At 34.7% G+C, this 12371-nt stretch overlaps 1 protein-coding gene across 1 annotated transcript; it reads right to left on the bottom strand.

Moving 5' to 3' along the window:
• Positions 1-6717: 6717 nt before the first annotated feature.
• Positions 6718-10105, bottom strand: LOC102611901 (uncharacterized). Its single transcript, XM_006484652.4, has 2 exons — positions 9500-10105; positions 6718-7608 (listed from the first exon to the last, which is right to left on the bottom strand). The coding sequence occupies exons 1-2, from the start codon at positions 9997-9999 to the stop codon at positions 6963-6965; spliced, it is 1146 nt and encodes a 381-aa protein (XP_006484715.1). The 5' UTR covers positions 10000-10105; the 3' UTR covers positions 6718-6962.
• Positions 10106-12371: the final 2266 nt, after the last annotated feature.

The raw sequence follows: 12371 nt of genomic DNA on the forward strand, positions 1-12371 counted from the left end.
CGGCTAGCCGGATAAATCAAGCGGCTAACTACTTGGACACTGGAATCAAGCGGTTAGCCGGATAAATCAAGCGGCTAACTGCTTGGGCACTGGAATTTAGCTATAACGGCTAGTTTTCGGGCTCTAACTATAAAAACTCAACTCTAACTTCATTTTAAAAACTAATGCAAGTATAAATAAGATCATATAACATATATTGAGCTTCTATTTTGCAAATCATCATTTATTGAATCATCATTGAACTATAATTTGTTTATCCACTCTTAAAGAGAGTTTCATTGTTGTGATTTTTATTTCTCATCAAATTGTGAGTGTACAAGTGTGAGAAACACTTGGGGTGAAGAGATTGGAGAAATAATCTCTTGTTGCAAAGGCCCATTGACAACTTGAAAGTCAATTGTAAACATTTGAAGCCTTGGGAGGCTTGTATAGTGAAATCCTCAAGCCGGATGAGCTTAGAGGCGTGGACATAGGCAGGGATAGCCGAACCATGTAAAATCCTTGTGTTTGTTTTCTCTTTCCTTACTCTTTTAATATTGTGCTTGATTGAATTTATTGTTTTTTATTTAATTAAGGCAAAAGATTAAATTATTGTGCGAATTGTATTGTATAAGATTTAAAATCCCAATTCACCCCCCGCTTGGGTTGCATAACTTGCATTTCAACTATTTGTTGACGAAAAGTCAAAACATCCACAATAATAAGAGGGGAAGAGAAAGTAAATTTACCAAATAAAGCCCATGACACATGTTGAGACTTCACCTTTAACCCAAGCTTGAGAGAAAATTAGTTACTCACAATTAAACTAGGAGTAAAATAGAAATTTATTAAAATACATAGAAAATACAAGATCGAGAATGAATTACAGAAAATGGAACTCAAAAATGAATTCAGGGGAACTAAATTAGAGGGAGCCCCCTTTGTATAGATACATTGAGTGAATCATGGTGATCAGATTAAAAACATTTTGGACGCTCAGGATTGCGCCATATCATCGGTCAACAGTACGTAGTTTGACCACACGGTTTAAATAGTGACGCGGTTTGACCACGTGGTTTGAATATTGATGCGGTTTGAACAGTTAGGCGGATTGAATAGTGACGCGCTTTAGTTGTAAATAATCCCGTGTATATTCATGTACCGTACACATAATTTTTGGTCCACTAATATGCTGCCACGTCGCTGATCAACAGTATATAAGAATTTTAGTCCAATAGAATCATAACACCTCATCATTGATGTCCCTAACATAAATGATGTTTTTGTGCTATGAGGTCGATCACGACGTAAGGCTCGAGAGATCTTAAACATGGATTATTTTCAAGTTGAATTATTTTTTGTTGTTTTAGATTTGCAACTTCAAGAGCTAAATAATTGTTTCAATGAGGTGAATATGGAATTGTTTCTTTGTTTGGCATGTCTATGTCCAAATGACACATTTGCTGCTTTTGGTAAGGACAAGTTAGTACATCTTGCTTAATTTTATCCAAAGGATTTTTCACCAATAGAGCTTATAGCACTTAAGACTTAGCTTCAAAATAACGTAATGGATATGCGTTCCAGTACAGAGTTTGTAGGATTGAAGGGAATCGGTGACCTTGATAAAAGAATGGTTGAGACAAGAAAGATAAGGTGTATCTATTAGTATCTTTGTTGATGACATTAGCATTAGTTCTTCCAGTTTCTATGGCCACAGTAGAGAGAAGAACATTTTCAGCAATGAAATTTGTGAAGAATGAACTTCGGAATCGGATGGGAGATGAATGGATGAATAATAATTTGATTGTTTATATAGAAAAAGATGTATTTAATAGTATTGATAATGAGTTTATTGCACAACGTTTTCAGAATATGAAATCGCGTAGAGAACAATTGTAAATGTGTTACCAAAAATTTTATATATTCAAGTTTCAATTTTTACATTTTGCTGTTATTTAATTTAGCCCCCGGTAAATTATTTTTCTAAATCCGCCACTGTGTTTCAGTGTTAAAATTGAGAACTAAAAAGGGCATCTTTTTTAGTAGTTGGTTCTTATCACTTCGGTCAAGTATATACAAGGACCCTTGGTTTGACAATTAAGTTACTCCTACGTAAACTTGCAATTTGTCTGTCGTAAATTGTTGATTATACATGAAAATTTGGGCGTGCTTCTACCCTCTATTAAAGAGTTGTAAACCTGCCACTTCGGCCTTGGCCGAAGTGGTGGGCTGCTGCCCTCACAAGCATTGTGAGGGCAGCGGTTCTAGCCCCCACAAAAGCATTGTGGGGGCTAAATGTTCTTTATATCCTTCTCTCTTGCGAAATGTAAGTGGAGTATGGACATCCTCTCCTGTGAGGGGTTATTTGTATTGGGCATGTACTTCATAGAATTCATTGTAATAATGTAAGTCCCAATCATGTATATCTGATTGTAAATATCAGTGTAATACCTCTGCTACAATAAGCAGTTGTTGTAAATATCTGTGTAATGCAGTAATCTGATGATTAATCAGTCTCAAAAAAAAAAAAAAAAAAAGAGTTGTAAACCTGTTGAACATTCCTATTACCATCAAAATTAAGTTTCTGGTATCTTAGTTGATCATTGACAGTAGCCCTTTGCTTGTAGTTGTGGACTATTGATACAACAACTATATGCAGCAGTCTAGCACTCCAGTGGCTACAAGTTGGAAAGTGGAGCTTGGCATATTTTGGCCCAAGATATTCGCATGATGCCATAACAGAACCATTATAATCTAAGCAAGTTTTGTGATGTTTTTAATTTAAATATAAATAAATCTATAATGTATTATCATTTTAAAAAAAATACATTACTCATATGTTATAAAACCAACCGTGAACTATTACTAGTGGTATTTTAAGGTATTGTATCTCACAGTTTGGACACCATTAAATAGATCACTGATGTTCATAATCTAAAAAAGTAAAAAGCAATAAGAAATTAAATCATAGATAAAGGAAAGATAAGTGAAAAGGATTGTTAGTCCCCTAACATTTTTGGGGAAAGGGATATAAAATCCCTTAATATCTTAAAAATGACATGTAACCCCTAAATTCTACTAACTTTCAATTCATTTTAACTGAGAAAAGAATAATATAATATATTTATAAACAAAAAACACTTGTATTTATAAGAAATGACGTGTAAAATTTTTTAAAATCTTCCTTCCTGAAAGACTAAAATTGTGCCTGCGATTGCTTTGAAAATTAACAAAATTTAGGGATTATATATCTTTTTTTAAAATATTAGGGATTTTATATTTCTTTCTCCAAACATTTAGACGCTACAGTTCCATCTGTTTATTATTAATTTATTATGCTACAGATAAGAAAACGCGCCAAGGTGCCGCCTTAATTTGAAATTCAAATAATCAGAGAGCCGTTACCGCTCCAAATCGAAAACCCTAATAAACCCCCCCCCCCCCCCCCCCCCCAACCAGCACCGCTTTAGTTTCAAAATTCATAAAATCAGAGAGACGTTTTTTCGATCCAAATCTAGATTTCCGAAATTGAAAGAAACGCAAAATTATAACGTCTCCTCTGGCAGCTTCCGAACAAAGCAATCCAAATAATTTCTTTAGGTTCTGCAGCAATTTCACAGATTTATGAAGAGATAGGGCGGGAGACAAAAAGAGAAAAAGGGAGATAGAAGAAGTGGAGCGAATCAAGAGCGATAAGAGATGTAATAAGAGACGCGCAGGTCTCTTTGAAGAGGCCCATCAGTTTCTCGCTGGTGCTTCGTCTGCCGAGTCTTGTAGCCTCTGGCTTCAGCAATTGCTTGACAATTACGATTCCTATGGGTTTAGTAAAGAGGAAATGATCATGATGAGTCGGCTCATCGATTTGGTTAAAGCTAAAGTCATCTCGGTGAAGGCCGCTCGCTGTTTCTGTTGAGAATCGTCATTTTTTAATTTAAGGTATTTTTACCGGTTTGATTTTCGTAATATTTCTTTCTTGATTTATCTTCCCTTGGAATTTGATTTAGGGTTTGTTTCAGGGTGCGTTTTGAAAAAAGTAATCTTGTGAGGAAACGTGTTATGAAATTATGGGTGAGTTAGAATTAGGACTTGTGTGAGAGTGCCTTGTCTAGAAGTGAATCTTCGTACTAAATCTGCTTTTTGAAACAGAGCATAGACAGACTTTTTATTGAGAAGCACTTTCCAGTAATTTTCTAAAAAGGATTGAAGTGTCTATTTGAGTATAAACTACTAAACTAGATACAAAAAATGTCTTTACGATGAATGTTGAGTTGTGTCCCACATTGGCTAGTAAAGGGGAGATGCTTGGGTTTATAAGGTGGTAGGTCATTCCACTTAAAAGGTTAGTCTTTTGAGTTGGATACGTAGAAATCTTATGCTAAGTCCCTCCAACAAGTGGTATCAGAGCTAGACCCTAGTAGCCGGAATGTGGTGGTGGAACAACTCAGGTTTGTCGGATGAAAGAACCGGAGTCCGGCGGTGGTTTCGTCTGAGGGGGGGATTGTTGAGTTGTGTCCCACATTAGCTAGTAAAGGGGAGATACTTGGGTTTATAAGGTGGTAGGTCACTCCACTTAAAAGGCTAATCTTTTGAGTTAGATACCTAGAAATCTTATGCTAAGTCTCCCAACAATGGATTTAGAAAAAAATTGCTTTTAGAGAAATTCTAATACTTGAGACAATTGAAGTAGAAAATTTCTTAGGATGTTTGGTAAAATTTATTGCTTTGTTTGGTTAAGAGAGAATGGAAGACCCACAGAACTGACACTTTATGTTTGCTTAACCTATGATGCAGTGCACAATGTGATCTTTAATTGTATGTTGAAGCTTCCATATGTCTATGGTAGATTGTTGGGTTGCAAGTATGGTTGAAAAATTAACAATTTCGCAACTTTGACGTGTTATCAAACACTTAACTAATTATTTGCAATGTCTGTATGCATCTCTATGGTTTTTGAACTTGTTTAACACATATCATTAGAGTTTAATTTATGGATTTATCATTTGGTCCATTACTTGGTGTTATAACTGTTTTCTCATGGTTTAACATTTTCTTCCATTAAACTGTAAAAAAACAAAATGTTGGTTTGACGTCATATGAAACTTTCGTTCATTTTATGTCTCCTCTTCTTGTTGTAGCATGCTGGAAGACTCCTGATTGGGATTTATAATATTGTTCTTTTTGAAGGATTATCAAGGCTCTTAGGTGAAAATCTTTGTGGCTTTGTTTGTGGATGTTAAGTAAGTAAATCACACAAATAGGATTAACAAGCCAAATGGATTTTTTTTTAAATTTTTTTATGAAGAATAAATCAACTAATCTTTGAAACTTAACGATTTTGTGAGCTGCGTAGTCCCGTTGATGCAGTCTCCTGTCACTCTATTATGGCTGATGTCTCTGAATTAATGCTAGTTTCGGGTAGTCTTGTGTAAATTGGATAAATAGCTGGATATGGCGTGTTGTTTTGGTGGTTATGATCTCTCCTGTGGATTTGCACAATAAAGGCTTGGTTTCTGAATGAACTTTTGATTTGCCAGTAGATATATTAGCAGAGTGCTGGCAGGTTCTGGTGGTTCCTTCTGACTTTGTTGCTGTATTTGATGTGATGGTCTGTCTGTAGATTTGATTTAACTATGAGATTTGGAAGCCAGTGCTGTTGATTTTGTACCGGTTCTGGACAAAATAAGTGGGTGCACCTGTGCCTTATGGTGCAGTTATGTTCTTGAGGAATCTCTGGAATCTTATGATTGCTGTTTCGGTTTTTAACTACGCTGGAATCGGCTGGATAAGTTGGTCTTAAGCGAACCAGCAATGCTCATTGTACCTACCATGAGTTCCTTATTCTGCATAAATTCCAGGCACCTCGGTACAGTTGACCAGTAAACCAGCTTGTAACAATACCTCTTACTATCTGGAACTTCGAGTCTACGAATTTGATCGACTACTGCCCACTTGAGCTGGCGGACTATTGATGAACGACTATATCTCACAGCTTAAGAGGCATTTTATAGTAGTTTACCTATAAGTTCTTCCCAAAAATATTCTGCAGTTATAATATAGCGGCAAACAGTCTGCTTATTCTACATCAGATGCTAGGATGTTTGGTTTCAGCGGAGGAAAAAGCAGTTATGATGATTGTCAAAAGCCATAGTTGTTGCTTTTCATCAATCGCATCACCTGGTCAGCTGATATCTTCTGCTCTTTTAGATGGATTAGTTTCCTGAAGTTTGAGGTGCCACAGATTTTGAGGTGCAGAGTTTGGACTTCACCACCATTTTCATTTTGCATGGCAGATACTTCTAGTGTTCTATTCTTATTTCTTAATTTCTTTGCCCTTTCTTTTGGAGATTGGACTTTGACGTTTAAGCTTTAAAGCTTTGCACAGACTTTAAGTTTTTTTTTTTTCCCTCCTCCCCCTAATGATGTTAAGATGTTTGCATTCAGTTAATTCTTCCTTTGTTGCGGTGATTTTTAAAAAAATTTACAATATATTAGAAGTTTCTAACAGTTGATAAGATGTTAACATATTATGTAAGTTTTCACTCTCAATTCCAACCCCCACCCCAAACCCCCACCCTTTTTTTGAGATACTCTTAATTCTTATTAGTCTAATAATACAATTTGACGTTTCTGTGCATTGAACCCTGTAGATTCAATCTTTGTTCTTGTTCTATGCAGTGAGTTTCTGAAAAATTGTAAAAGGTGTTGCTTGTTAAACAAGTACTGAGAAAACCAACAAACTACTACAAAACTTGACTGCATGTAAATTTCAGCAAAACTAACCAAAAACAAGAACTATACGTGAGGCGGACAAATTCACAACCACGGACAATATCCAGCCTACAAAAGGTGAACACTTTACACAGCTTTATATGTTTCTTTGTCAGACAAAAGAAAAAAAAAATGATACGCTCTAATATTACTATCATTCATGCATTGATGGAACCTCAAGGGATCCCTGAATCCTGATGTTAACTGGTCGTTGTTCACCTAGTGTTCAAATCAAAATTCCCAACTTCACGCCACTCCTCCTGCGTGCCTGTGTCTCCATTTTCAGTTTCCTCATCATTCAAGAAATCTTCAGACGGTTCCTTTTCATCTCTCTGTGTATTGTTTCCCCATCCATTCATCATTTCATCCGGGTTCACAACTGGTTCCTGATCTCCTATATCATGCCCAATTGCAAGATTGTTTCCTTGAGAACCAAGTGCGCTTGCTCTTATTGGACCTCGGGCCATCAATTCATCACGAGCATGAGACTCCGCTCGAGCGTGCTCTGCCTGGACCATGGCTTGCATTCGCAACCTAGCCTCATGAGCCTCCCGACCAGCCTTCTCCCTTGACTCTATTTCAGCCCTCAATTCGAACATGGCTCGTTTCTCTTCTTGGAGGAGAACTTGCTCGATCATCAACCTCTCCTCAGATCGGAATTCACCGATAGCTCTTTTGCGGGTTATTATGTTAAAGGCAAGGGCCTGTTTCTCAAATGTTCCCGTGAACTCTGCGACTTTGGCAGCAATGTTGTTGTCCCACTGCTGTGAGCGAGAAGGCATCTGTCCTGTTGTGTCAGAATCAAGGATTCTATCATCTTCCTCTGCTTCATAGTCTGCTACAACATGGTAAGGAAGTAATCTACAAAAATAGAAATGAAAAAAATATGAATTCATAACATATCTTCTCATATCAGCGCTGCAAATCAGTGGAGTAAAATTTTGTTATTAGTGTACTACTTCCATATCATCTTCGTTTTCTATCTGATAAGCAGTACATTCAACACATGCAACTAGCAGATGGAACTATCCTGACTTGCCCTTTTCTATTTCTTTTGCAAATGAAAATGGAAAATATTCTACCTGCACTTGCCAAGTCTTCTTTCATTACATCTAAAAAACACCTAATCATGGGCTACATTCACAAAAATGAATACTATCAAATATAAGTGTGACATAATTGAATACTAGACCCCACATTAGAAATCGAAAGAAAGTGAGAAACCAAATTCTAGCACATAGGAGGAAAAAAAGCGTAAGGTTTGTACTAATATTAAGGCCATTCCAGAGAAAATGATGCCTTCTTCTACAATGTAAAACCTGGTGATGCTAGTGGATCAACAATTTAAAGTCCTTCATCAATATAATAATAAATCTTTGGCATTGTATCAATGAGTACTTGTGATGTCAAAGCTACATATCATACGCTAAATGCATGCTTCATATTTGATGCTTAGAGGAGAAACTCAAGAGAACTTTTCTGCCTCTGTTTGCTCCCTGCTTCCAAATTCAATCCACAAATATCATTTAAGATTAACAGGGAGTAAAGGGAAACAGGGATGGGGTTAGCCCCAAGTAACTAAACCTAAATAACCTCATTGGTGAAGTTGTTTGTAGGGATGTAGATTTCCACTAGTAGAAATAATTAGAAGAGAACTATTGCAGGTTTAGAATGGCATACTCTGGGCCACCACAAAACCAAAAGGAAGACTCTTTTTTATGTTAACCTTCATTATCTTTCAGTCTACCATTGATTGCTCAAGTCCTCACTCTTGAACACAAATGCCCACTACCTAGTTCCTGTTTGCCTGATCATCTGCAAACTGACATCTTGACACCTCATTTTCCAACCCCAACTCTTAAACTCCTAATAACATGACAGCAAATATTTCTTTTCTAACAGTAAATCAAAATCCTGGCCATTTCTAGAAAATTTAAACAATTACAATGTCTCACAACTTTACAAGGCCCTATAAAAACATGAGAATTGATGTAATATGCAATTTATTAAAACGGTAAGCATGTTGCTAACTTTGTTAAGTGGAGAAAGTAACTACACTAACAAGTAAGATTTGTATAGCTTTACATGCTGGTAATAGCAAAGTATGCATCACATGCTATCATGGAAGCGTAAACTACTAACTAATATAACATGTAATTATATCCTCTATATATATATATATATATAGAGAGAGAGAGAGAGAGAGAGAGAGAGAGAGGAAGGAAACATTCCTAGAACCACAATCAAAATAAACTATAAACCTCCTTTCCCGTACACCCAATTCTCATACTTCTTCAAACTGTAGGATCTTTAAAGCACAAATTACATACAAACTAATATAAAATTAAAGTACAGGGATTCAAGAAATAACATTATTCTAAAAGTAAAGTTTTGCAAGCCAAAGTGTTTTGAGTCAAATGGTGCATAATTCCAAACCCCAAAATCTATAGTTACTTCATATATGATTTCATCTCCTTATCTGTTGAGGAAGTCATCTAAAAATTAAAATTTCCATCTCATGCACATTAATTTAAATTTGATTACAATCACGTCACATATATAAATTTGTTTAAAAAATTATGCAGAATTTTCAAGAAATTAACTAAACTAATTATACAGTCCATGCATCAACCAAATAATTGGATAAAATCAAAATCCCACAATAATATGCCAAACCCATTTCTTTAATTGCCAAAAATATCTAACTTGCCACATTTCCTCAGCATTCGAAACATCTAAGTAACAAACTAACCTCTCACAGGCATCTTCCAGCGACGTGAAAGGCCGCTTAAAGTCTGGGTGGCAAACCCGCCAAGCGTCCTGATAAGCCATCTGCAGCTCCACTTGATTCAGTGGCCTCATCCCCTTCTGCTGCTGCTGCTGCTGCTGCTGCTGCTGCTGCTGCTGTTGCTGCTGCGACTGCTGCGAATTTTGTTGATTTTGCTGCTGCTGCTGCTGCTGTTGGTGTTGTTGCAAATTAGGGTTAGCGTTAGGGTTAGGGTTTGAATTAGGGTTTTGCTGTTGGAGAGAAAGGGCACGGTGGATTCCAGGTGGGCGTAAGTGGGCATCGATATTTGAAGGGAAACGAGAGATTGCCGCTTGTTGTTGCAGCTGTTGCAAGAGAAGATACTGTTGCTGCTGCTGCTGCTGTTGCTGTTGTTGATTTTGTTGATTTTGTTGCGCTTGTTGTTGCTGCTGGTGTTGTAAGAGTAATTGCTGTTGGTGCTGAGCTAAAGCCTTTGCTTCTTCCATTTCCCTTCGCAATCTGAGAGAATTTTGTTTTCCGAAAAATTAAAAAAGAAATTTTCTATTTTGTTTCTTTCAGCTTCAGGTGTTCCCACCAATGGGGTGATTCTGATTCATTGTTGGAGAGACGGAAATTATTGGCCTTGTTCGGGCCCATTCTACGTTGACCCCACGAATCTATTTGGGCTTGTTCAGACTAGAAGGAATAATTATGGTCCGGATTCGTTTATTTGATTTGATTCGGATTAAATATGGGGTTAATGCCACCCTACCCTCAAATGTTTCAACATATTCCACCGCGTACTTAACTGTTTTAAAAATACCTAATTCACACCTAAATTCGTTAATTTGACTGTTTATTCTAACGGTCAAAGGGCAAATTTTGAAGTTCATACCATAAATATTATTTGATGATGATAAATTAAATTTATTTGATAAGTTAATTGATGAGATTATTATTAATTATCTTTAATTAAGAATTTTTAATGTAAATATTAATTATTAGATTAATATTTTATCTCATTTAATTCTTTTCTAATTCAAGATAAGGGGTATTTCAGATATTTTATTTAACTTTCAAATAGCTCCGTTAAAAATAACAGTCAAATTAACGGAATTGGGTGCGCGGTGGAAAATATCAAAAAGTTTGGGTGTGTGGTGGAAAATGTCGAAAGATTTGGGGGTTGAGTGGAAATAACCCATTAAATGTGTGTGAATTTGAAAAAATTAATTGGTTTAATAAATAGGTAAACTCGACTCTATTTGATTTGCTAATTAAACAAACTGGATATAGGTTTGAGAACATTTATTCATTTAGTATTTGTTTAATAAATAAATAAATAGTAATTATAAATGATAATAAGTTTGTATCTTGTAAGATGTTAAATTTGTGATTTTTTTTATATTTTATTTTGCTCAATTTTGTTTTAGTAATTATATTTTTGTAAATAAGATTTAATTCAATTTGTTTATTAATTCTACTAAATGAATTAAATGAATCAAAACAAGTATTCGTTTAGTAAATAAATCGAATCCTAAGACTTCTATTAATTTAATAAATGAATTGTATTTGAATCAGTAAAGTTTTGACGCAATTCATTTACGAATTCGATTAATTTATTCGTTTTACCACTTCTAGTTCAAATTGAAATTAAAAGGAAGAGTGAAGCTTCTCAAACCCCTCAAAAGTCCTAATAACAGCTTCTTTATGAAGTTTACAATTTTAACCTTAATGAAAATTACTTCATACTATAAATTTTAGTCCTTGGATATTATCAGCATAGTGCTAGTGAATAAAGAATTTATCTTATGAATCAAGATTATTTCTTGATTTGATCATATCTTCAGCAAATAAAAAAATAAAAAAAAGTTAAATTTTACTCATACACTATCACTAAAAGATACATGACAGAAAATCTTTAAAAGTTCAGTAGAGTTCACATCAGGAAATGATCTTATTCCTTATCTTATTCATTTTGTTGAAATTTAGATTACCTAAATTGTTGGGTTATTTAATTTTCAAGAAATTAAAGATAAAACTGATTTCTTGTCTTTGGAAAAAACTGATTCTATGAAAGAGGTTATGATCCATTAAGCATATGTGCTTAAACATGAATCGTAATTTTGCTTTCGTGGATGGTGAATTTATTGACATTGAGGTAATTGATCACATTCAAAAAACACAACTTAACTCACTGTTTAATTCTATTATCTTTTTAATTTCTTTTCTTTTCTCATCAAGTGTACCAATCAATGAAAGGAGTAATAAAAGATTATTTATTGCAAAAGTACTCCTGGTGCAGGAATGGCAGAATTAGAAAGCTTATTAGATTCTTGGCCAATTCTTGTGCTTGAAATCAGCACTCTTTCAATGCTTGCTACTACAAATAAAGCTAAGAGGAAGAAACCAACACTCTTCGACATTTTTTTCATTTTTAAACTTGTAATAAAGAACTTAGAATAAAAAGATAGATGCAAGAACATGAAAAAAAATAGAACTCTATATATTTTCGGATTGTGTTCTGAGCGTTGAGCAATTAAAGATTTCATAAATGAGCATTGAATAAATCATGCAATTAAAACTCAATGCGTTTCAACAACTAGTCCCTCTCTTCGATTAACTAAATAGTTGAATTTTGAGTACATTGATAAAATCATGTCATTTTAAGAGTATAATTAACAATTAAAATTAAAAAATTTCAAAAAAAAATTTAACAATTAAAAGAACAACATCACTTTAGTTAGTAATAAACATTCAATTATTCAAGTTCTCGTTGGAATTTTACAAATATTTGTTAAATCTACAGTTACTAAGTGCCAGTTTGATAATATTGTACCTTTTAAAATAATTGCTATGAATTATACTGTAGAAATAACCA

The sequence above is a fragment of the Citrus sinensis genome, chromosome 4 (assembly GCF_022201045.2).
Source record: "Citrus sinensis cultivar Valencia sweet orange chromosome 4, DVS_A1.0, whole genome shotgun sequence".
In the NCBI taxonomy this organism is placed as follows: domain Eukaryota; kingdom Viridiplantae; phylum Streptophyta; class Magnoliopsida; order Sapindales; family Rutaceae; genus Citrus; species Citrus sinensis.

Excerpts from the sequence above, each read along its gene's own strand:
- LOC102611901 (XM_006484652.4), bottom strand. The coding sequence starts at position 9,999 with ATGGAAGAAGCAAAGGCTTTAGCTCAGCACCAACAGCAATTACTCTTA. Across the intron at positions 7,609-9,499 it reads CTGGAAGATGCCTGTGAGAG|ATTACTTCCTTACCATGTTG; the intron begins GTTAGTTTGTTA and ends CTATTTTTGTAG.